This window comes from Mobula birostris, chromosome 5, assembly GCF_030028105.1.
Source record: "Mobula birostris isolate sMobBir1 chromosome 5, sMobBir1.hap1, whole genome shotgun sequence".
NCBI classification, from domain to species: Eukaryota; Metazoa; Chordata; class Chondrichthyes; order Myliobatiformes; family Myliobatidae; genus Mobula; species Mobula birostris.
The window spans coordinates 38,741,039-38,766,221 of NC_092374.1; the positions used below are offsets into that span (position 1 = coordinate 38,741,039).

The following is a 25,183-nucleotide window of genomic DNA, read 5'->3' on the forward strand; positions in this document are numbered from 1 at the left end:
TGAACACAAAGAAAACATCTGTCCATCTGCCATATTCTTTATGGTTCTCCCCACAACCCCTCCATTACCAAGTGAAAAGGTAGTCTGTAACCAAATACAAGGAAATGCCAGATGCAAATCAGCTTCACAGCCAACTGTCAATATTCTGATGGAAGGTTGTATGTACAAAATGTTCATGAGTGCTGCTCAACTACCAGCATGAGACTTTAGTCTGTCAAGAAATTAAAAAGACTTTTATTGTGATTATTCAACCAAATGAACAAATCCATATAGTACATTCCACACATTTGTTGGCTTTGCATAATTGATACATTTTCACTGCAGAAAGCTCAAAACACGAGTTATCATTTCAACTATGTAAAATTTGAAACACTAAAATAGACTAACTAGGCTATAACATAAAATTAGATAGTGATATTCATAATGAAGGTGACTGGATTACAGGAAGATTTTGATCAATTAAGTTGGCATGAGTGGCAAATGGATTTCAATACAGACCAGTGTAACATGACATCCTGAAGAGTCAAACCAGAGTAGGACTTGTACAATGTATGGAAGGACACTAGGGAGTGTAAAAGGACAGTGACTGGGAAGTACAAGTGCATAGTTCATTGAATGAGGTGGTGAAAAAGCATTTAGCATGCTTGCAGTTATACTGCAGTTGCACGTGTCATTGGTAAGGCAGCAATTGATCACCCTGTAATAGGAAAGGCATGGTTAAACAGGAAAGAGTGCAGATGATTTGAGGATGCTGCCAGGAAGACCCAGAATTATAGGGAGAGACTGGCTGGGCTAGGTCTTTCTTCCTTGGAATATAGAGGAATGAGATAAACTTTATAGAAATGTTTAAAAAGAGGCATATGCAAGGTGAATGCTAATGTCTTCCCTAGGGTAGAGTCGTCCAAAATTAGGGAGAATAATTTAGAGTGAGGAAAGATTTTAAAAGGGACCAGAGGGGCAATTTTTGCCCCCAGGCAGAATGGTGTATATATAGAACAAGCTGCAAGAACTAATTGAAGCAGGTACAATAGTTTTCATTCAAGCAGCACATGGATAGGTATATAGAAGGGTGGGGCTTAGAGGAAATCAGGACCAGCTTGCTGACATGGACTTGCTAGGCTAAGTGGCTTGCATCAACAAAAGAGCACCAATACTGAAAATCCAGGGTAACATTCAGAATGCTGGAGGAACTCAGCAGATCAGGAAGCATCAATGGAAATTAATAAGCAGATTTCACTGTGGGCTGAAACTCAGACTGAAGGGTCTCAGCCTATGCTATTGCTCTACAACTCTGGTCAATGTAAACAGGCAGCACTTCCACCTCTTGCTGGAAAGACAAAGTAAATTCATGGACCAGAAAGGGGGAAACAAATTTAGAAGTTACAAAAATATTGAAATATTATACAATATTTCCCATTCTTTATATAAAAATGACATTTTGTTCAAAATATCAATTCTCTAAATGAAAATTTACCATTTCAATAATGCAATTAATGTTGTTCCGATCAAGATATAATGTTGGCATATTTCTCCAAGAGAAAAATTTGAATTCAGTTGAATTCTTTCTTGGCTTTGAATTCGTGATCACAATAGCCAATATACAGAGGTTCAGCTGCTATGCCCCGTCTACAAAACAAAATCAAAACATTCAAGTTTAAAATTGTTTGAACTCAGAAACCTCGATGTTTCAAGAGCAATTATCAATCCATTAAGTTACTTTAAAAAAATTAAAGTTGAAACATGTTAGGATCTACACACTAGTCTAGAAACAGGAAGTATCCAGGGTAATTAAAATATTGCACAGTACTCGGTGGGAGGGAAAAAAAAAGTTCTTACTGGACCATGCGGCACCGGTGTTTTGTTAGTCTTTTGTACGCATCACTCAGATTGTTCGTTCCTTCACTGCTCCAAAGGCGCTCACTTACAGCACTTGCCCGAGGCCTTCAAAGAAAAGTTTAAATGCAAGACTTGTAACCAAGATGCAATCAAATCCCACATTAATAGAAAATAGCCCCAAATTAGACATTCTTATTACAGTTGAGCCTAAAAAGTTTCACTAATATCTGGTGAACCCATGCTGTCACTGCACTCAACTTCTGCACAAATAAAATCAGGACATTATCTGAAAAGAGCATGCCAAAGTTGGATTTACATTCTTAAAAGCCTTGTAAATAAAGCACAGCTCAGTGCACAATACCCTTGGGACAATTGAAAGCATATATCAAGGTTACAGGCTTGTAATACACCCAAGCATTAGGTGCCTTGTGGTTCAAGCAACTTCAAAAGATCTTGCCCACAACTGGAAGTTAGGAGAGAGTTTTATACATATTTAGTGGGTCATGGTGCATCCATGTCAAAGGCATGGTAATTATTACTCCAAAAATATTTGTTTCTCCTAACTGGAAATCTGACAAGTGTTCTGTTGGGCATTCTTGTTTGTAATGTTTATGATTCGGATGAAAATATAGGTGGTCTTAACAGCCGTCCAGTTCTGTAAATGTATACACTTGACTACCAAAGTCACAGCCTTCAAACTCCAAAATAACCATAAGCTCTGCAATTCTCTGTCCATTAACCAAGCTTCAATTCACAACGCTTTCTGAATCCCATGCACACTAATTTTGTGGGAATGTTTAATGAATTTGAGATTGCAGCTAGTCCAAGATGGATATACTGCCCCTTGGACTGTCAGCAGGTCTTTATGATAATTCTGCCAAAATCCCTTAAAGAGAATGACTTCAGTCTAGAACTCCACTTTCTCTTTACTTCAGATTGGGGGGGGGGGGGGGGGGCGGAGGAGGGAGGAAGAGAGAGAACCTTACATTTAGTCATTATGGAAGAAAATGGATTTAACCTGCTGTATTTCACAGCAGGGTTAGTGCAAATGGAAGCTCAGTGATCAATATGGTTACTTCAGGCTACTGAGCTTGCTTCCGTACTATATTTTCAACTTTAATGCCTCTTGTTTCAGACTGCACAAGAACCCAATTTAATCAATGTCCTCAAATTTTTTTGTTTGAATTTAATCACCTCATTGTCAGATTGGCCCATTTCACATTGTTTTGCACCTTCAGGTGTACAGTATTTGGCTAAACAGTACTGTGATTCTTCAACTACCCCACAACAAATACATCCTTGCAACACCTCTGCATACTCACAGCTTACTTTCAATTCCAGCTTTAGCCAAAAGATACATTGCTAAGTCTCCTATTAAGGCACTGAGATACAAGCACTGATTTTGCAATACTTCACTCATCTATCCTGCTAGTTATAACCTCAAGTACAGCACCATATAACTTAACTGTGTTGACTGCCATTTTTCCAGAAACCTTGTTACCATATTTAGATTCCACTACTGTCATCCAAGTTGTCTTTTCTGTGTAATAACATGGGGAGGTTCTCAAAATCCACAAAATTATGAATTATTTAGATACAGGGGTGGCCAACCTTTTACATTCCATGTGTCAATTTTTTCCACGCACGAGTTCTATATTAACATTTTTACAAGAATTGAGGGGGTACAAGAGTTATATGGCACATCTGAACACGTGTGAAAAAAAACTTACGCATGGAATGTAAAAGGTTGGCCACCCCGAGAGCATTGTTTCCACATTCTTTGCGGCCACTGAAAATCCTACGATGTACACCAAGTGCAGAAAATGTTGCAATCTAACAGCTAGATTAAACTATAACAAATACTACAATTTGTGGCTTAATAAGGAACTGTAGATCCATAATTGAAATTTAAAAATTAAAACCCAATTATTTGGCAGAATAGTCAAAAACTTGTATTAACACAAGGAAATGCAATTCAAATTCCCTTTGAAAATGAAAATAGTAAGTCCATCTGTAATCACTTATGGAATGCAGTTTAAGAATTGCTACCATAAACGCGAGGGAAGATTGACTGCATCAACAAATTCTCCCCAGAGGCAAGCTTCTCCGCCAATCACCAGCTTCTTCTGTGCTTCAGTTCCTAGAGTTGAAATGAGAATGGTTACTTTGAGATATAGTATAATCACACCCAATCTTTGTTTCTCATTTTTATTATTGACATCACAAGATTATCTACTTTTTGGAAAATGATTCCAGATTACATCTTAAATATTAATTATATTTTAACTATTTAACAATTTGAATGGTATATAGATTCAACTTTAGGATTACAAACATAGAAGTCCAAGTTGAAATGAGACCCAATTCACCTGGGATAATTTTAATAAAAATTCTCCTAAGACCCAACACCAATAACTTGCATACATTTAGATTAAATACTCAAGTAATTGAAAAACTGGACACCATATAGTTTCAAGTTAAATAAGCAGCATTTTACTTTGTTCCACTTTATTACATTTCATGTTAACATCCAATGTTCCACTTGATTCAAAATCCTAATCCAAACTTTCACCTTGAAGCAAATCCACCCCCCCCCCCCCCCCCCCGGTGCTTTAGGTGGCTGTGCACTCCATTTGTCATGGACTTTAGCTCATCCACACTCTGTCATCAACAGTTTAATAGCAAGAAGTCCCCCTTGTCCACATCCATTTCTGTGACGCACCAATGACCCAAACACACTTTTGGATTACACCTTGCTACAGAAGTCATGTCTGATCTTTTTATTCCCAGAAAGTAAGCCTTTAGATTGCTGAAGCATAGAGACCAGTTCTGGCCAGCATTGAACATGCTTGCCTCAAATCAGGCTGATCAATAGGCACAGTAGTTGGGATGTCATGTTACAGCTCTCGTTAGTGGGACAGGACTGTATACAATTTTGATCGCTTAGTGCAGCAAGATATTAAGCTGGAAAGGTTGTAGAAAATATTTGCGAGTAAATTGCAAGTAGTAGAGGGTTCCAACCACAAGGAAAGACTAAGACTTCTACCCCCACTCCCATCCCTAGAGCATGGGAGACCAAGAGGTGAGCTCACAGGAGTTATATGAAATCATTTGGGGAGGGGGAGATGGATAATCTAGATGGTCGCAGGCTACTCACACCTCCAAGCATTTGTAGAGTTTAAAACTAGAGGGCATAGGCTTACAATGAAAGGGAAAGTATTAAAAGGCATCAGAAGGGAAACTTTCTCCAGAGAGTAATTGTCATATGGAATGAGCTACCACAGCAAGCTGCACAGGCAGGTATAATTAATGTCTAAAGGATATTAACAGGTACATGGATAAATAAAGCCTGGAGGGATATGGGTCACACATCTAGCTGTATGGGTCAAGTGGACTAGCTTCCATCTGTATAAACCAAGACTGTAAGGAGGTTTAATGTACCTACAACATTTAAAGTTTTCTAGAGAAGCAGATATAATTAGCGATCCAAATTACAATGCTGTGGCAACAACAGAACTGGCTTAAAGATTAGAGATGGGCTCCAACTATTCTGATTCAAGAACACAAAATACTCTGCAGATGCTGGGGTCAAAGCAACACTCACAACACGCTGGAGGAACTCAGCAGGTCGAGCAGCATCCGTGGAAAAGATCGATTGACTTTTCGGGCCGGAACCTGTCCTGACGAAGGGCTCCAGCCCGAAACATCAACCGATCCCTTCCACGGATGCTGCCCGACCTGCTGAGTTCCTCCAGCATGTTCTGAGTGTTATTCTGATTCAAAGTTCTGAGGGGAGGAGGAAAGAAGTGCTAGTGGGCAACTTGGAATGATAAAGAACAAGTATGTGTAGAGTTGAGGAACAATGATTAGCATGCTAACTGTTTGGCCCATAGAGTAGTGGGTTGGATAAGAAAAATGGAAGGAAATTTTACTGTAGCAAAGAAATAGGAGTCCAGTTCCAAATATGAACAGAACAATAAGAGCAAGAGCTTGAGCATATTCAGGACAGCTTTATTGACGTGAAGAGGACTGTAACAGTCTCGAATGCTGACACGTTGGTGGATTGGACCGACAAACGGATGTAATTTAATGACAAAAAACTGTGAACTGTTACACTGAATAAGGCAATATTAGGAGGCACAATTCTAAAGTAGTGCTCTGAGATTTAGTTTATTGAAGGTAGCAGGGCAAGGTGCTAAATACTAGAGGTTATAGGTTTATGGCAAGGAGAGAGTTTGAAAAAGAGACACGAGACAATTTCTTTTTTTTTTGAAAATACATGCTGCCAGGGAAGGGATAGAAGCACACAAGAATGTTTAAGCAACATTTTGATAGAATCAGTTTTATTATCACCTGCATGTGTCATGAAATTTGTTGTTTGAGGCAGAAGTACAGTGTAGAAAGAATTACTTCAAATTACAATAAAAAAAGTGCAAAAAGAGGAATAGTGAGGTAGGCTTCATGGATTGTTCAGAAGTCAAGTAGCAGAGGGGAGGAAGCTGTTCCTAAAATGTTGAATGTGGATCTTCCGACTCTTGTACCTCCTCCCCAATGGCACATGAACCGGCAGATCCACTCAGTTAAGATCTGAGTGATGAGTGCAGACATTGTAGAAGATCCTGTCCCTGTGCTGTCTTGTTTTGTACCCTACGAGTTAAGAAAGTGATTAAAGAATAACTAGAAGCTGGTGTCATCTGCCATTCAGGCTCACACCAACATTTAAGATCCCAATAAGCTGATTTATTGCAACATATTTCAGTAGTATTCCCATATTCCTCAACTTGCTGTGTTATTCAGATATTAATTTCAACTTTGAACAATAGCTCTGGGTGGAGAATTCCAAAGCTCATCACCCCTTATAAAGAAATTTCTCTTTTGTAGTCCTAAAAAGGTCTACACCTGGTTCTAAAATTATTATTTGAGCTACAGCACGGAGTAGGCCCTTGCTGGGCAGTGCGGCTCAATCTCCCGACTTAATCCTAGATTAATCATGGGACAGTTTACAGTGACCAATTAACCTACCAGCCAGCAAGTGATTCAACTTTGGGAGGAAACTAGAGCACCTGAAGCAAACCCACACAGTCACAGGGAGAATGTATAAACTCCTTACAGGCAGCACTGGGAAATGAACCTGGGTCACCTGTACTGTAAAGCGTTGAGCTAACCACAACACTAATGTGCTGCCCATGGGTGGTCTTCTATTCCTCACCATAGAAAACAGTCGAGCATGTGAGCTGTCATACACTTTAAACACACTGTACATTGAGATCTTCCATTTTAAATTCTAGAGAATACATCCTTAATCTATTTGCCATCTTTGTACAGTTAAAACACAAACTTAGAATCAATCTCGTGAATCTTTGCTGCATGATCCCCATGACAAGTATATCCTTTAATAGGCGTGGAAATCACAGCCATACTCAAGACTACGCAATTACAATAAGGTTTATTATTCTTACAATCAGATCCTCTTGTAATAAAAGCCAACATATCCTTGCTTGAGTCACCACTGGACCTACAATTGACCCAACTCCTTTGAACTTTAACCCTATATAATTTCTATATTGATCTTTGATTATTACTCGAGTTAGGTAGGTTGTTTAATACCTTGATTTCATCTGTTTCAGAATTTTACAGAATGGCCATATAAATATTTGTGCTAGCTGCCTCCTCTAGCCATTCGACTTGAGTCAGATTCTTAAGTTTGAGGCACTCGTAAGGTAATGACAGACAAACATGCATAAGCAGGGAATAGAGGATACAAGACATGTGCAGGCAGAAGGGATTAGTTTAGAATGGCATCGTGGTCAGTGCAGACACAGTGGGATGAAAGACCTGATCCTGAACTGCTTTATGTTCTACATCAGCAGATTTAGACTGCACAGGAAATACTGAGTCTTTTTGTAACAGCCTTCAGTTTTGTAGTTAACATTCTGAACAGTTTCAGAAAGGTGCATTCGTTTTCAATACATTCCAAGATCTGTTCATTTAGTTAGATTTAAGTTGTTGACCACAATTAGGAGTTCCCATGCCTTGACTCCCCTCAAAATTGCTGAAAACATTGTAGGACAGTGTTTAAAAACACTCAAGTTCACGACTTATCAGAATAATATCTAGGCGAGCATAAATGAATGCTCAAGACAGTCAACTTCCTTCAAACACACCATTGAAGCTGTTAGGTTCCACTCTGTAAATCCTCTGCCAGTCTTGACCATAAGAAATAACATTTAAGTACCAAGGAGAGGACAGGAGAACATTATACTTAGCAGCTGTTACAGCAGCCATTTCCTTCTGGTAGCCACCTTTCCACACATGAATAATGGTGTCTGGCTTCAGCTACAATCCAGAAAACAAACAATATAAAGAAAAACCCACATCACAATTACATTCTAGCTTACAATAATGAACTTCAAGGCTTATGGGAAGTCAGAATTTTTGATTAAAATTGCTTAAGACATTTGTAAACTTCTTAACTCCTTCCACTTCAAAGTCTTTAATTTCATTATCAGAATTGCAGAGAAACCAGCCTGGATGTTTCTCAAAGTAGAAATACAGAGAAAAAGCGTCCAAAATTAAGCTTCCAAGCAGAGACAGGTTTTCACTACATATGCAAAGTTGTGGGTTTCATACACAACTGGTGCAGAATGCAGTAGATCCATACAAAAATCTGAAAACACCCATAACAAATAAAAAATAACAATAACAAATAAAAAAACACATAAAAAAAAAAGTCAAATTATAAATCACTGCAGAAAAGCATATTAGAATAATGCAAACAATTTTAGTAAATATCAGATAGTGTCAATTGTGTACCAAGGGAAAACTGGAATCTAATTAGCTGTTACCTGCTGGTAAGCAGAGTTGAGTACCAATGGAAAGACAGACATTCTTATTGATAATGAAATCAACCAACCATTGAAATGGAGAGGTTCAACTTGATAGTACTTTTGCCAGTCCTGTCCATAGCTAATGTAATCTAAGTACCAGGGTGCTGCCAGAATGGTTGTGAACCCAGCTAGCGTTACTTTAGATAGCTCTGCCTTCATAGTGCTTGACAGCCACACTTCAACTACAGTGTCTGGCTTAATCTGCAAGAAGAAATAATAATTGAGTGAAGCCAAACGTTTACAAACAAGGTACTTCTATCAAAAAAAGACTCCAAAAGCAAAGTTCCTTTCAACCTCCAAGTTGATCAAAAAAAAACATCAAAAAAATTGCGGTTTTGCAGTATAGGGTTTTGCTCAACACCATTTAATATTCATTCTATTCTAAGAATTTGGTTCTGAATTTACTGCATTGCCTAAAATTTTAATTATGACAATTAAAGTCTATTACTGCCAATTGTGATTTCTGATCTAAATTTGTTCAAAGACCAAATCAAATTAGTACATTAAAGCTCATCTAATTTATTTAATGAAGGGAACACTTAGTTTGTTACTGAGAACACAAGTTTTGGTCATGTAAAAATTACAGTGCAGTTTGAGGTAAACGTGCTCTCCTGCACAGTAACTTCTGCAATACAGATTCAATTGCATTAACAGGTATTCCTATGCCAAGGTATTACCCATTCCTGAAATATTTTTCTTCTACAGTAGATCTTAGCTCTAAAGCTCATGATTCCATCAAGTGGTCATTATTAAAGCTTCATATATTACTCCCAACTCCTGCGCATACTACCTATTAAATTTGTTTCCAAATTTATTCTCATATTCAAGTAATCCCAAACCAAGTAGCTTGCTAAGTACTTCAAAGGGCAGTCAAGAAGAATACTAGATCATGAAAGATGTGTAGTTTTTTGGAAAAACGGCACCTGCTTCATCCCAGATTTCACTACCACTATTATAATTCTGGCTTTTATGTTTTTTTTAAAAAATTAAACTCATTAAACAGTTGGCTAAATCAAATAGTTTTGTTTTTTTTAAAATTTAAGTCCAACTATCTTATCTTTAGAAAGTTGTATTTAAACCATGCAACTACTTCCTCTCCTCATACTCCCCCCCCGCCCCGACAATTCTGCCTTTGCACTTTTCTTCATCTACATAAAATTGCATTTGCCACCCAGTTCCTCATCTACAAGCAAGTCTAGCATTACCCCTTATACTAATTGCTTAAGTAGCTATTTAACCGCAAACCAATTTATCCATGCTGTTGTATTTTGATCAGTTCAGGCAAGGTCACTAGCCTGACACAGATTTTCTCCATACTCCCAGCTGAGATTCCTTATAAAATACCTTCATACAAATCATAACCCATCCTTTGGAATTGACTACTGTTCATCCCTAACACATGTATACTACTACTTGCTTAAACCACATGTTAAAATGGTCAAGAGTGTTAGATCAGCTATGTATTGATCTTCACCTCCAATCTTTGTATATTACATAACTTGCCTTTCAATCCTTGGTATACAAATTGAACTGAACAATTGTGTCCAGGTCCTTTCATTCTTAAGTAATCCGCCAAAGACTGCAAGATTGGTTTATTTTTCTACAGTTGTCACTAATTCAAAATGCTTTACTGTATTCAGCTTTCAAAGCTATTCAGAAATTAAAGGAATGAAAATATCAAAGTAGCATTCTTATCATCCAATTAGACCAAAAATTTAAATAGACAGCTTTTGCATTTCCTTTTTATACTCTTACCCATGAATGTTTTCCACTTTAAAGAACAGACTCTTTGCAAAATAGACGCGAGACTTTAGTGAATAAAAGCACTAAAACTTAAAGGCAAATTGAAATCTTTGTTCTCCACAAGTTACCAGTGCCCCCCCACCGACATTGCTTTATCCCTCAACGTACTACTAAAGCCCATCCTAGCCCATTCAGGCTCAAAGCTAGGGCAGCAGGAGGAGGACAAAAACCACAACAGCACTGCAGTTTGACATGCAAATCTGCGCATTTTAAAATAGGCATTTTATAGATTAGCCCTTTATGCATTTGAAAGTGCATCAGGAATTCAAAAACGTACTCCATTTCATTTCAAGTATCACAACTGATTAACTAAATTAAAGCATAATTTCAAATTATTTTAGCCTATTAATGAAAAAATTAAAAGCAAGCCAAGCAAAGCAAGCATTTGAGCAAGATAGTTAGAAGCTATATTGAGCAAGCATATGCTAACAAAACCAAGTTGAAATTTCTCTGCAAATCATGGAATACAAGATCTCAAAAGTAACCATTTCATAGGTTTGTACATGATACTTAACATTAAAATTCTAGGATTTAACCCAGGAATATAACTTAGAAAGTCTGATAAAATGCAAGTTAAGTTAGTCATACTTACCTTCACTCCATTATCAAAGACCTCTTGCCAGACCATATAACCCTTCAAATGAGCTGTGACAATATCTAGAATACTGCAAGTTATGAACAAAGTCAACATGTTTAATGGAGGTCACAAATGCAGTTTCTCTCAGCACAATAATCTTGCAATCATAATAAACTTTACAAGGAAAAATATAAAGCAAAGATACGAGGAAGATCTAGTGACACACATGCAAGGTGCTCTGAAACAGCACATCATAGCTCAATGTTCAGATTTTCAACTAAGCAAAGTTTGTGTAGTTAAAATTATAATGTCCATAAATCAAAAAAAAACTTTGGATCAAAAAAAGCTGTGGAGTGGGTTTAAACACAACTAGCTCCATTATGCGCACTAGCATCCCCACTAGCAAGGGCATCTTCGGAAGGCAGTGCTTGAAGAGAGCATCCATTATTAAGGAACTTCACCATTCAGGACATGTCCTCTTCTCATTACTATCAGGAGCCTGAAGAAGCACACTGTTTTTGGAACAGCTCCACCTCTGCCATCAAATTTCTGAACAACCCATGAACAGAACCCATTTTGCTCTTTTTGAACTCAATATTTTACTGTAATTATTTTTAATTATTGAATTGTACTGCTGCCGCAAAACAACAAATTTTCTGACACACAACAGTGATAAGCCTGATTCTGACCATACAAGCTCTCCGCAGGTTACGACAGGGTTCTATTGCTGTGAAATGCTCATATCCTGAACAGCTGACAAGTCAGGTGCCGCTGTGAACTGACTCCAACACAAGATGCCTGTCCCAGCAGCAAATCCATCTTGCTGGTCTTCCATATTTTCATTCATACGAGCAGCACACAAGTCTGGCATTTGTAAGCTGGGGAGGACCTACAACTGAAATGTAATGCACTAAAATATTATGTACCTATTCCAAAATGAGTCATGAAATATCATTCAAGATAAAACTGCAGAAATCTTTAAAACTATGGGTTATGGGGCATTGCCACAAGTGGACAAGTCAATTCATGGACATCAGCAATGCACTTTGGACTAAGTGTCCTACCAGATTCAAGAGGTACTTGACCATAATGAGCCAGACGCATAACATTACCCTGAAAAAGCTGTCTCAGTTGAATTAATTTCCCCTTCAATTTTATTCTCTTCATTCACCCTCTCCTCTGAAAATGTTAAAATCAAAGTTTTGTTTCCATGTTTTCTTTCTTTAAAACATTCAATTTTCATTCCAAATCTTGTTACCAAGATCTTTACATACTTAAATGCCCTTCTGTCCTTCCTTCATACTCAACACCTAGAATACAAATCTTTGTTCTGAGTTTTGGAAACTCTGCATTTTACCCAATTTGGTGTGGACTGAAAGCTGAAATAATGAAAGGAACTGAACTGCCAGACAAGAGTGGAGAATTCAGTCACATTTGAGGAAAGAATCTCCCAAGCTTAGCTAGCAAATGGAAAAGTGAGCTTAATACACTGTGTACAATTAACAGGCATTCTGAAGGAAGACACAAGCAAAGAAATTAGTATAGGGAGAAAGGTGAAGGTAAATGAGAGGCGACTAAAAGCACCATGATCAAGAATACCACAAAAACATCTTGTTGGCCTGCAGCACCTCAAATTATACAGACTGCAAGTTAATAACCCAAATAATTTCAGTTAAACGAGATCAATGCAAAAGATTTTGCATTGAAGTGGTCTATTTCTAGAAATATTAAGTACATGATAAAGACACAAATGTGGATTCAAGCCAATAGTAGAGGGGTCATACTTAAAAAGTACTTACTTCTGGACATAGAAAGATTCAAGTTTCCTGTAATCACTGCCAAAACCTTTCTCTTTCATAAACTTAGTAATCATGGGATTTGATCTCCTAAAGGAAATGATTAAAACAGGTACAATTTAAATCAGCCAATACTTAATATACACATACCATTTAACAAACAAGAGATTGAATACACTCAAATTAAGTATCAACACATTGTACTCACGTATTTTCGGACAAACTCAACCCACTCTCAACAAATTCCATTTGCACACCTAATAGTCATAAATGCAACTTCATACTTTCACATCTTTATGAAAATGCAAATGCATCTAAAGTGCATCCTTTTTCCACACATTATAATCCAACTTTCTTTTAAATATACAGTTTGTTAGGAATAACACTGTTTAGCAATCATTTCCCAATCCTATTAGTAGACATTTATGTTGTTCTATGCAATAGTGTCAGCTACAAGGAAAAGTCCACGCTTTTACAGATCTGCCATAGCCAATTCAGTAGATACTGTCGGTTGCAAATTGGGTATAATAATTGAATTGGCTTATCCTGAACGATAGAGTATACACAGACTGTAGCAGCTGCATGGCACCCGGACAAAATAAACAAGTTGCTACCAACAGCTAAGCAAAGCACAGTTCCAGCATTTGATGGTACACTGTTAGTTTTGGATTATGAAGTCTGAACCACTGAATACAGAATGACCCCAGAGATGATGCTAAAATTCAAAAAAAAGTCACTTAATGTTTTTATCATGGCACTATTCTTGGTCAAAAACTTTGACCCTCCACAAGTATTTTATCCAGATTATGCTCGATAATGTATCAGTTACTCTACTAGGGGTATTCTACAGGCCCCCTGGTAGCAGTAGAGATACAGAGGAGCAGATTGGGAGGCAGATTTTGGAAAGGTGCAAAAATAACAGGGTTGTTATCATGGGTGACTTTAACTTCCCTAATACTGATTGGCACCTGATTAGTTCCATGGGTTTAGATGGGGCAGAGTTTGTTAAGTGTGTCCAGGATGGATTCCTGTCACAGTATGTGGACAGGCCGACCAGGGGGAATGCCATACTAGTACTGGGTAATGAACTGGGTCAGGTCACAGATCTCTCAGTGGGTGAGCATCTGGGGGACAGTGACACCACTCCCTGGCCTTTATAATTATCATGGAAAAGAACAGAATCAAAGAGGACAGGAAAATTTTTAATTGAGGAAAGGTAAATTATGAGGCTATAAGGCTAGAACTTGTGGGTGTGAATTGGGATGATGTTTTTGCAGGGAAATGTACTATGGACATGTGGTTGATGTTTAGAGATCTCTTGCGGGATGTAAGGGATAAATTTGTCCCGGTGAGGAAGATAAAGAATGGTAGGGTGAAGGAACCATGGGTGACAAGTGAGATGGAAAATCTAGTCAGGTGGAAGAAGGCAGCATACATGAGATTTAGGAAGCAAGGATCAGGTGGGTCTATTGAGGAATATAGGGAAGCAAGAAAAGAGCTTAAGAAGGGGCTCAGAAGAGCAAGGGGGCATGAGAAGGCCTTGGCAAGTAGGGTAAAGGAAAACCCCAAGGCATTCTTCAATTATGTGAAGAAAAAAAAAGGATGACAGGAGTGAAGGTAGGACCGATTAGAGATAAAGGTGCGAAGATGTGCCTGGAGGCTGTGGAAGTGAGCGAGGTCCTCAATGAATACTTCTCTTCGGTATTCACCAATGAGAGGGAACTTGATGATGGTGAGGACAATATGAGTGAGGTTGATGTTCTGGAGCATGTTGATATTAAGGGAGAGGAGGTGTTGGAGTTGTTAAAATACATTAGGACAGATAAGTCCCCAGGGCCTGACAGAATATTCCCCAGGCTGCTCCACGAGGTGAGAGAAGAGATTGCTGAGCCTCTGGCTAGGATCTTTATGTCCTCGTTGTCCACGGGAATGGTACCGGAGGACTGGAGGGAGGCAAATGTTGTTCCCTTGTTCAAAAAAGGTAGTAGGGACAGTCCGGGTAATTATAGACCAGTGAGCCTTACGTCTGTGGTGGGAAAGTGGTTGGAAAAGATTCTTAGAGATAGGATCTATAGGCATTTAGAGAATCATGGTCTGATCAGGGACAGTCAGCATGGCTTTGTGAAGGGCAGATCGTGTCTAACAAGCCTGATAGAGTTCTTTGAGGAGGTGACCAGGCATATAGATGAGGGTAGTGCAGTGGATGTGATCTATATGGATTTTAGTAAGGCATTTGACAAGGTTCCACACAGTAGGCTTATTCAGAAAGTTAGAAGGCATGGGATCCAGGGAAGTTTGGCCAGGTGGATTCAGAATTGGCTTGCCTGCAGAAGGCAGAGGGTGGTTGTGGAGGGAGTACATTCAGATTGAGGATTGTGACTAGTGGTGTCCCACAAGGATCTGTTCTGGGACCTCTACTTTTCGTGATTTTTATTAACGACCTGGATGTGGGAGTAGAAGGGTGGGTTGGCAAGTTTGCAGACGACACAAAGGTTGGTGATGTTGTAGATAGTGTAGAGGATTGTCAAAGATTGCAGAGAGACATTGATAGGATGCAGAAGTGGGCTGAGAAGTGGCAGATGGAGTTCAACCCAGAGAAGTGTAAGGTGGTACACTTTGGAAGGACAAACTCAAAGGCAGAGTACAAAGTAAATGGCAGGATACTTGGTAGTGTGGAGGAGCAGAGGGATCTCGGGGTACATGTCCACAGAACCCTGAAAGTTGCCTCACAGGTGGATAGGGTAGTTAAGAAAGCTTATGGGGTGTTAGCTTTCATAAGTCAAGGGATAGAGTTTAAAAGTTGCGATGTAATGATGCAGCTCTATAAAACTCTGGTTATGCCACACATGGAGTACTGTGTCCAGTTCTGGTCACCTCACTATAGGATGTGGAAGCATTGGAAAGGGTACAGAGGAGATTTACCAGGATGCTGCCTGGTTTAGAAAGTATGCATTATGATCAGAGATTAAGGGAGCTAGGGCTTTACTCTTTGGAGAGAAGGAGGATGAGAGGAGACATGATAGAGGTGTACAAGATAATAAGAGGAATAGATAGAGTGGATAGCCAGTGCCTCTTCCCCAGGGCACCACCGCTCAATACAAGAGGACATGGCTTTAAGGTAAGGGGTGGGAATTTCAAGGGGGATATTAGAGGAAGGTTTTTTACTCAGAGTGGTTGGTGCATGGAATGCACTGCCTGAGTCAGTGGTGGAGGCAGATACACTAGTGAAGTTTAAGAGACTACTAGACAGGTATATGGAGGAATCTAAGGTGGGAGCTTATATGGGAGGCAGGGATTGAGGGTCGGCACAACATTGTGGGCTGAAGGGCCTGTACTGTGCTGTACTATTCTATGTTCTGTGCTGTACTGTTCTATGTTCTAAGTGTTGCTGTAGTCTATCAGCAAGATTTCTGAATTCAAATCTGACTACATGTATATGAATAAATCACAACTGCTGCTGTATTAAAGAGATTGCTCGCCTGCTTTACCGTTTTGACTGCATTAAAACCCACATGCTTTGCGAAGTAACAGGTTATTTAACTACAGTATCAGGTATGGATAATGTAAAATGTTGAATCTAATGCAGGAAATGGCAAGTTTTACATACCAACATGAAAAATCAACTTCATCACCTCCCAAATGAATATAGGCATCCGGGAACACCCAACTGATCTCTTTGAAGAATTGATTCATAAAATCATAGGTTGTATTTAACATAGGATTTATAGGTCCAAATTTCCCAGAGGGCTTCTCACCATTATAACAAGTAGTAAGGAGGTTTCTTTGACCTAGTCAGAAGAATAGGGAAATGTGTAACAAGATCAGAATCACATTGATTTAGCCATGCAATATTTCTAAATGCTACAAGTTCTACTTTTAATATCTTCATTTAAAGACTCAATATTTACTCAAGTTGATTGCTTAAAAAGAGAATTGCATACAAATAAAATCTTCAAACTGCCAGGCCAAGCATTGCACACCCAATTCTACAGCAAAGGTCCTTCTATGTTGCTTTGGACAAATGTAACAATCTGCCTGAAGATTACGAATTCCTATAACCAAATGTATGCTTAGACTGCAGAGTAGGCTTTAAGGACAGGCGAAAATATTTCTGATAACTAGTCCCAATCCCCAATAAATTCATGCACAAAATTATAATTTTAAAGTACAAATTGTATCCTGAAAGTTAAAAGCAAAGTTCTAAAATAGCCAGATCCATTTTTAACTTGAAAGCAAATCCAAGAGGTGTTCATTAGTGTTAATGATATGGCTTGGATTGAAAAGTGTCATGGGGAGCCAAGAAGAGGTTTGGAGTTTAAGTGGCAACTACAGAAAAGTTTCTCCAGGTATCATCAGCATCAAGGGCCAAAGCTCTTTAGAAGAAAGGTTTTCAATTACTACGAATGATGTACAATCACTTTCTAAATTGCATCTTGATCATGATGAACATTTATAGAAAGACAGCACAGAAACAGGTCTTTTCACCCATCAGATCTATGATGACCTTTTGCCCATCAACACATATTCCATTTTCCTATTCAGAGCCACATCCTTCCCTGCCTTGCCTATTCAAGTGTCTAAATGTCTCTAATATAGTAATTAGATCCAATACTACCTTGGGCAGTAATAAAACTTCAAGGGAACATTACTGAAAAAGTGAAACATTAGATGAAAGGAAGTTAGCTGAATATTTTAAGAAGCATGTTAAAGGAGATGAAGGTAGAGCTGCTTAAGGAGGAAAGCTCCAAAGTTTAAATCCTATGAGCTTATGGCAAGGCTGCCAACAGCGAGTCCAGAAGTGCAATAAGCTTAAAATGTTATAGGGAAAAGGAGAGCAGACAATTAAACTGCATAATTACAAGTACAAACATGATACAATCAAGGCATTATCAATTTGCTTTCACTTCAACTTCATTAAATGTTCAATTCAAATAATCTATTTGTACTGTATATACAAATACGCATGATCTATGGATTGGACATGCAGCCCCAGCCCCATAAGGGATTGAAAGAGTCATCAAGTTCAGCCATCCACAGACAGTTACCACTACATTTGAATTATGATCACATGCAAACCAAAATACTAATCAACAGGTCTAAAACAGCCTTCTTTGATTGAGATTTGAGCAGCTATGTTCAAATTGCTTCAGTATTTTTTCATTACAATATTGCACCTCCTGTAGGACCACAGTCAACCCTCTAACGAGAAACCAGTCTTCAGTAACTGCACTAGAGAATCAAGGTCATCCAAGCCTTGGTGTTCAAGATTCAGTATGTAGATGTTCACATTTATACTGAGGCAGACTAAGCTTTTGACTTTTACTAAAGCATAAAGAATTAGTTTTGAACTCAACATCCATGAGTTTTTTAATAAATCAAATCTATGGTAGGAGCATTGTGCGAATATATTGATTCTTTCCCATAAATCAGTAATCATTAATGACATTCACCATCTTCAATATGACAACACAAATAGAAGTGCAAAAGACAGAATTCACTGAGCATACACAAAATGCTGGAGGAACGCAGCAGGCCCGGCACCATCTATGGAAAAGAGTAACAGTCCATGTTTCGGGTCCTGATGAAAGGTCTCAGACTGAAACGTCAAATGTTTATTCTTTTCCATAGATGCTGCATGGCCTACTGAGTTCCTCCAGCATTTTGTTTGTTATTTTGATTTTCAGTATCTGTAGATTTTCCCTTGTTTATAGAATTCACTGATCTGACAAGTTCTACTGGGTTGCAGATATTTACATCCTCCTATACTTTGAGACTTGGGAGCATTCCCTGCAGCAAGCACCTCAAGCTATTTAACTAATATGACTGCAGTTTTCACAAAATTCTTCCAACTCATTATAAACAAACCAATAGCACCACCTGAGAATATCAGCAGCTTTGCAGCACTAACTAACCTGATTCAAGGGACAAACCATGAACATCATGCCCAATACCAAGCTCTGGAAATGATTACTATTCCAAGGTTCATAAAAGACAGATCGGCAGATTGGCAGGAAAAGTACAAAGAATGGTTTAAGCTCTCCTGGAAAAAAGGTGACATTCCCATAGATTCAAATCCCTGGAACAAAAGAGCTTAAAGTGACAGTCAAGATGGTTGAAAACTAGTGTTCATGTACCAAGCAGAGAAAAAACCCAGCTGAGAAAGGGTGGGTAGTAGCATGCCCGTCACCTGCTCTAATAGGCATCTCCTTTCCCTGTCCACAAAACAAACTGCAGCTCCCACATTAGGCTTAGTCGCTGACAACTGCAGGGGGAAGCAAGACATTTGCCAGGCCAAAGGACGGGATGGCAATGGCAGTGAAAAGCAACAAAAGCTGTTACTCACCTTTCCAGGACTGAGTATGCCCTGGAGTGTCAAACTCTGGAATGACCCGAATTCCTCTCTCACGGGCATATTCAATAACTGTTTTGACATCTTCCAATGTATAAATATGAGTGACTGGGTGATATGCACCCTACAAAAAGGTAACAATTTTGATTTTGCATCAATAAAATAATTACTATTAAGGTAAAGGACAGATACTAGGATTTGACATCTTTAGTTCAGTAATTCTAAAATAACATTTGAAAACAGTCTGCTATAATACTTGAGTATATAGAATTAGAAAATAAAAACAATATTCATTGTGCATGCCAAGTTAACTATGTTATGTACAATGCAGATCACTGGTCTAAAAACAAGGAAGTTTTGTAACTACCCACACCATTGCAAATAACTAACCCATACAGCTTACTTTCATTGAGAGAAAAGGGGAATGTACTATCCATTCCCATCAAGAACAGATTATGTCTGCAAAATAAAATAAGGTGATCTCAGAAGTGGTCAGAGTTGGAGAGCTGCTGCCAAGACTAGAAGAGTCCATGGTAGAAGTCTTCCCCAGTTATACTCCCCAAGTCTTCCTCCACTACATTGACTGCATTAGCATTGCTTCATGCATCCATGCTGAGCTTGTCCATTTCACCAACTTTGCCTCTTGAATTCACTTGGTTCATCTCTGACACCTCCCACCCCTTTCTCGATCTCTGGAGACAAACTGTTGGCTAAAAACTACTGATTTCCACGGTTATCTCAATTATACCTCTTCCCACCCCATCTCCTGTAAAAAAAAAAAAAAAAAAACCTATTCTCTTTTCCCAGTTTCTTTGCCTCTGCTGCATCTGTTCCCAGGATGCGGCTTTCTGTTCCAGGACACAGGGTTTCCCCTCCCTCTACCACTGATGCTGCCCTCACCCGCACCTCCTCCATTTCCCACGCATCCACACTCACCCCATCTTCCTGCTGTCTTAATACTTCATCTTTACCTATCATCCCATCAACCTCTGCATCCAACATATTCTCTGCAATTTCAGTCATCTCCCCCACCCCCAGCTTTCCACAGGGATTGCTCCCTCCGTGATTCCTTTGTCCATTCATTCCTCCCCACTAATCTCCTCCAGGCACATCCCTGCAAGTGGTCCAAGTGCTACAGCTGCCCACACACCACCTTCCTCACCTCCATTCAGGGGCTTCAAAAAGTCCTCCCAGGTCAGGCAACATTTCACATGTGAATCTGCTGGGGTCAATCGTGTCCAGCACTCCCAATGCAGCTTCCTCTACATTGGTGAGACTTGTTGCAAATTGGGGGACTGCATAGTTGAGCACCTCAACACCATTTGCTATAAGGGGGACTTACTGGTGGCCAAATATTTCAATGCCGATTTCCATTCCAGTGGGTCAGTCCATGGCCTTCTCTTGTTCCAAGATGAGGCCACCTTCAGGGTGTAGGAGCAACACCTTGTATTCCATCTTGGTAACCTCCAACCTTGTGGCATGAATACAGGTTTCTACTTCCAGTAACCAAAGTTCCTAACCCATTCCCTGCTCTGACCTTTAACTCCTCATCTGCCTATTAATTCCCCTTTTCTCCTATGGTCATTTCTCCCCTCTTATTAGATTCTCTCTTCTCCAGCCCTTTACCTTTCCTACCTAGCTGGCTTCACCCATCACCTTTCAGCTAGCCCCTTTCCCCTCTCCCCCACCTTTATTCTGATACTTTCCCCAATTCCTTCTCCGTCCTGAAGAAGGGTCTTGGCCCGAAACAGCGACTGTTTATTCATTTCCATAGTGGCCGCCTGATTGGCCAAGTGCCTCCAGCATTTTGTGCTGCATTGGGTTTCTAGCATCTGCAGACTTTGATTACAATTATATTCGAAATGAGTCCTTACAATGTTAGTACCAACTCCCAAATTCACACAAACCAAGTACATTCCATTCTAGTTTTCTATATAATCTTTCAGATCAGGATTGATTTTATTCACTCAACCCAAATCCTACTGTTTCCTCCATTTCTAATCCCATTAACCTCAAATAAACACTTGGTCACATTAAATTCCTGGAGCCCTCAGTTATAATGTACTTACAATCCATTTGCATTTCCATCCAATCCATCCATTCTCTTGTTCCTACAGCACCTTTTACTGAATAAGCAGCAGATAGCTTACCAAAGGGCTCTTGTTACAAGGGTGCTGGTCATTTTAAAACAGGATGGGTACAAGTCTTCCCCCCCCCCCCACCACCAGGGTGGTGAATCTTTGGAATTCTCTAGCCCAAAAGGTAGGAGGCCATACCATTAGAAATGTTTGGTGTAGGTAAATATTGAAATAATGAGGAATTTAAAGTTAAGGTGAACTAGCTCAGTTGAGGCAAGCATTGATAATACTGGACAGAAGACAGGCTTGAGGTCTGGAGGTCTACTCCTACTTTTTTGTAGGATGAATTATTTGGTTAAACCAGAAAAATTGAAGAGCCCAAGATTTACAAGTCAACTGGTCTTAAATTCCCTAGAATGCAACCACATTAACTGTTGCACTCAAGCTGATTTTAGATTCAATGTTAATTTCCAACAAGTTAACAAAAATTGTTTTGTCATATTTAAAAATAAAAAGGATAATTTAATCAAAGAAATTCATGTTTAACTTTAAGTCATTTCACCATAGTAATTGATAGTATCCTAAAGAATTATGGTTCTCCCCCATGAAAAAAGTGAGTGATAACTGAAAATGTTAGTGCTTCTGCTACACCTTTGTAGAATCACAAGTGTAATAATGAAATTTACACTTGGTGGATGCAGTTTTGAGCATCAAACTGCATACTGCAGAAATAGTTCCACCATGCAATTATTAATCCTTTTGAAGTTTAACTCATAGATTAATGCATCAAATTCACTTTCAACTTCCCACAATTTTTGTATGTTATTGCACTGTTACCCAAGTTTCCTTACATGCAGAAAGTCAATTCATATAGTGATATTGGAATGTCTAATTACTAACCTGGTTACTCAGCTCAGGAAAAGTGATGCTTTGGTATGGAAAAGATGGATCATCCACAATATGCCAATGGAAAACATTGAACTTATTGAATGACATGGCATCCTGAAATGGTGCAAAAACTAGTTATAACAGCTATAGCTTTCAGAACTACTATTAGTTTCTATATTACACATCATCATTAAAGACAAAAACCTACACTGTAGCAAGATGTGAAGACCACTGGCTCATACTTGCTCATGATCCAGCATATTACAAAAGTAATGATTATTAAATTCAACTAAGTGCAAGCACACAACTTAAACAGGTGATGAACTACAAATTCCCTAAAGGACAGTTCATAGCTGTAGTTCAAATTATTTTAGTCAGCAGGTACAAAACTTTATACCTACAATTGAGTTAGGTTTTAATTTTGTTTAAATAACTTGAATTATAATGTACATCCTATCACTTTTAAAATTGCTAAGCTTTAAATAGTCAAAATCAAATTGCTAATTTCTGACAGATTCATTAGATCAAAAACTGAAATGTCTCCAAGCTTTTAAAATGATTACTTTCATTTACTAATTCATTCCCACACTAGATTATAAACTGATCTTCCAAAAAAAAAAAAAAAAAAAAAAAAAAAAATTGTTAAGATACTCACCAATGTTTCAAGTATTACTTTAGTAGGCAAATAGTGCCGAGATGTATCAAGCAAAACACCTCTGTGAGAAAATCTTGGAGCATCTGAGATCTCAGTTTTATTGATGAGATGCTGGAAGAACAAAGCAGGTTTAAAGTCAGATTTCCAAGCACAAACCCTTAAACACTAATTTAAAACTTGTTTCTTCATAGCAAGAATCCCAAAGTTGGTTTACCAGAGCTCAATGTCAAAATAGTCAAACAATAATTCTGTTATAATAACTATGGAATTTTAATTCAATAAGCTTCTAATAATTCTCAAAAAAATTCTGAAAGCTTACAGTAGTGAATTCATCTTCATATACCAACTGGCTGAAAGTCTCCAATCCTGAAAAATACAATCAGTATTTTACTGGTCAGAAATAAAGACAGAAAAAAAAAATCAGAAATAAAGACAGAAATAAAGACTAATTTCATGGCTGAAGGAATTATTAGATAGTGTAGATAACCTCTACTCTCTGAAATAATGTCAAGAGAACAGAAAAACTCATTTTAGTACTTAGCACTCAAATGCATACTGGGCATTGCTCACTGAACCAGCTCCAAAAATGTTTTTTGGAGCATATGGGGATGGGTTTTGCTTCAATTTATGAAAAAAGGTAATAGTATTTATTAAACTCATTCCAGGCCCTTCGGCCCACAACATTGTGCCAAACTTTTAATCTCCTCCAAAATCAGTTTAACCTTCCCCTTCTACATAGTGCTCTATTTTTCTATCCATGTGCCTGTTTAAGGGGTTCTTAGATGCCCCCAATATATCTGTGTCTACCACCACTTCTGCCAAGGCATTCCATGCATTCATCACTCAAAATAACTATGACAATCCCTGAAAGTTATGCTACCTTGTATTAGTCCTTTCCACTCTGGGAAGAGGTCTCTGGATCTTTGATCCACTTGATCTATGACCATCTTGTACACCTCTATCAAGTAACCCCACATCCTACTTTACACCACAGGAAAAAAGCCCTAGCTCATTTAATTTATCCTCATAAGACATGTTCTCAAATCCAGGCAGCATTCTAGTAAATCTCTACAAATCTTCAACATCCTTCCTATATTGAGATCATACCAACTACAATGCAATTGACAAAAGCGCACTTAGGAATACAGAACAGGCGTAGCAAGATGAAACTGATGCGATAACTGTGGGTGCTGAACCAGGCTGTGTCTCATCTTACTGGCAAGCTGGGCCAGGTTATGACTATACCTCCATGATGAGATCTAGAGTTAACCATCTTGCCCATTTCCTGTAACGGGATAGCATTTGGAACTATTTCTTCAGCCAACGATCTGTTCATGGAGTTTGAGAGACTTTCCGTTAGCATTAGCATCTCCTCATTGACTTGGGGGGGGGGGGGGAGAGGAGGAGAGAAGAGATGGGAAACTAGCAGCCGCAGCAACACTGTCAATATGGCAGAACTCATTTCACCTACATCTGCTAGAGTGGCAAACTGGATAATATCTGCTCACCTTCAAATGCTATATTAATACTGCCATTCATAACTTCTGCCAAACACTACTTGCACAAATACTGACAATTCCCTACCAGGATATAATGTATTGCTGCTACACCACATTGTCTAACCTTTAGAATTCTCGTTAAACAGCTGATCTGATATCTGTTTTAACCTGCTGTTTGTAGAGGCAATAGCAGGCCTTGAAGTAGAATTAACACTCGTTCATTGGCTGGATAAAAGTTCTTTAGCCAAGGATGCACCAGATCCAAAGATTAGAGACTATCAAAATTTGGCAGAAGGTCAGTGTTTCAAGTTCAAGGCTAATTTTCCTCATCATAAAGCTTTACTGCAGGACCAAAATATGAAATGTACACTGCTGAAAGAGGGTCACTGGGCAACTGTTACCAAAATCTTCATCTACCTTTCTTAATTTGTTACTACGTTCTTTAGAAAACATTTATTGCTCCTAAATTTTATGTATGCTCCAAGTAAAAATGCCAGAAAAATTCAGAAATTGTTAGACATAGGACAACTTTTAGGGATTACAGATAGCATAATACAAACAAGAACCAGTTTTCCAAGATAAACCTGTTCGAATGCAAAACAATTTTGAAATTGAAAGGCATCTACAGAGCAAGGGGTGCTGGCTCACAGAAGGGGCTGATTGCTCAATATGGCTCGTAAGCAGATAATGCCCATGACATGTTCTCATTTGCAACAGCCAAACACAAGACAATGAATACATCAAACAAGGCACCGAGAGCTATTTTGCATCTTCCCAGCCAGACCAGACTAATTTTTGTCACCTAGTATATCAAA

At 38.7% G+C, this 25,183-nt stretch overlaps 1 protein-coding gene across 2 annotated transcripts in view; it reads right to left on the minus strand.

The window, feature by feature from the left end:
- Positions 1 to 218: 218 nt before the first annotated feature.
- Positions 219 to 25,183, minus strand: part of hexb (hexosaminidase B (beta polypeptide)) — a 31,900-nt gene continuing 6,935 nt past the window's right edge. Inside the window, exons 3-13 of one of the 2 annotated variants that reach the window (XM_072257916.1) lie at positions 23,189 to 23,235; positions 22,870 to 22,980; positions 22,227 to 22,328; positions 19,243 to 19,372; positions 16,507 to 16,687; positions 12,903 to 12,989; positions 11,119 to 11,191; positions 8,001 to 8,172; positions 3,886 to 3,976; positions 1,837 to 1,941; positions 219 to 1,626 (exon numbers count right to left, since the gene is read on the minus strand). In XM_072257916.1, the coding sequence (XP_072114017.1) occupies positions 1,551 to 1,626; positions 1,837 to 1,941; positions 3,886 to 3,976; positions 8,001 to 8,172; positions 11,119 to 11,191; positions 12,903 to 12,989; positions 16,507 to 16,687; positions 19,243 to 19,372; positions 22,227 to 22,328; positions 22,870 to 22,980; positions 23,189 to 23,235 (1,175 nt within the window). In that variant the 3' untranslated portion in view covers positions 219 to 1,550. Of the gene's footprint in view, positions 1,627 to 1,836; positions 1,942 to 3,885; positions 3,977 to 8,000; positions 8,173 to 8,749; positions 8,925 to 11,118; positions 11,192 to 12,902; positions 12,990 to 16,506; positions 16,688 to 19,242; positions 19,373 to 22,226; positions 22,329 to 22,869; positions 22,981 to 23,188; positions 23,236 to 25,183 lie in introns of both variants that reach the window. The other variant, XM_072257915.1, reaches the window with a different exon arrangement.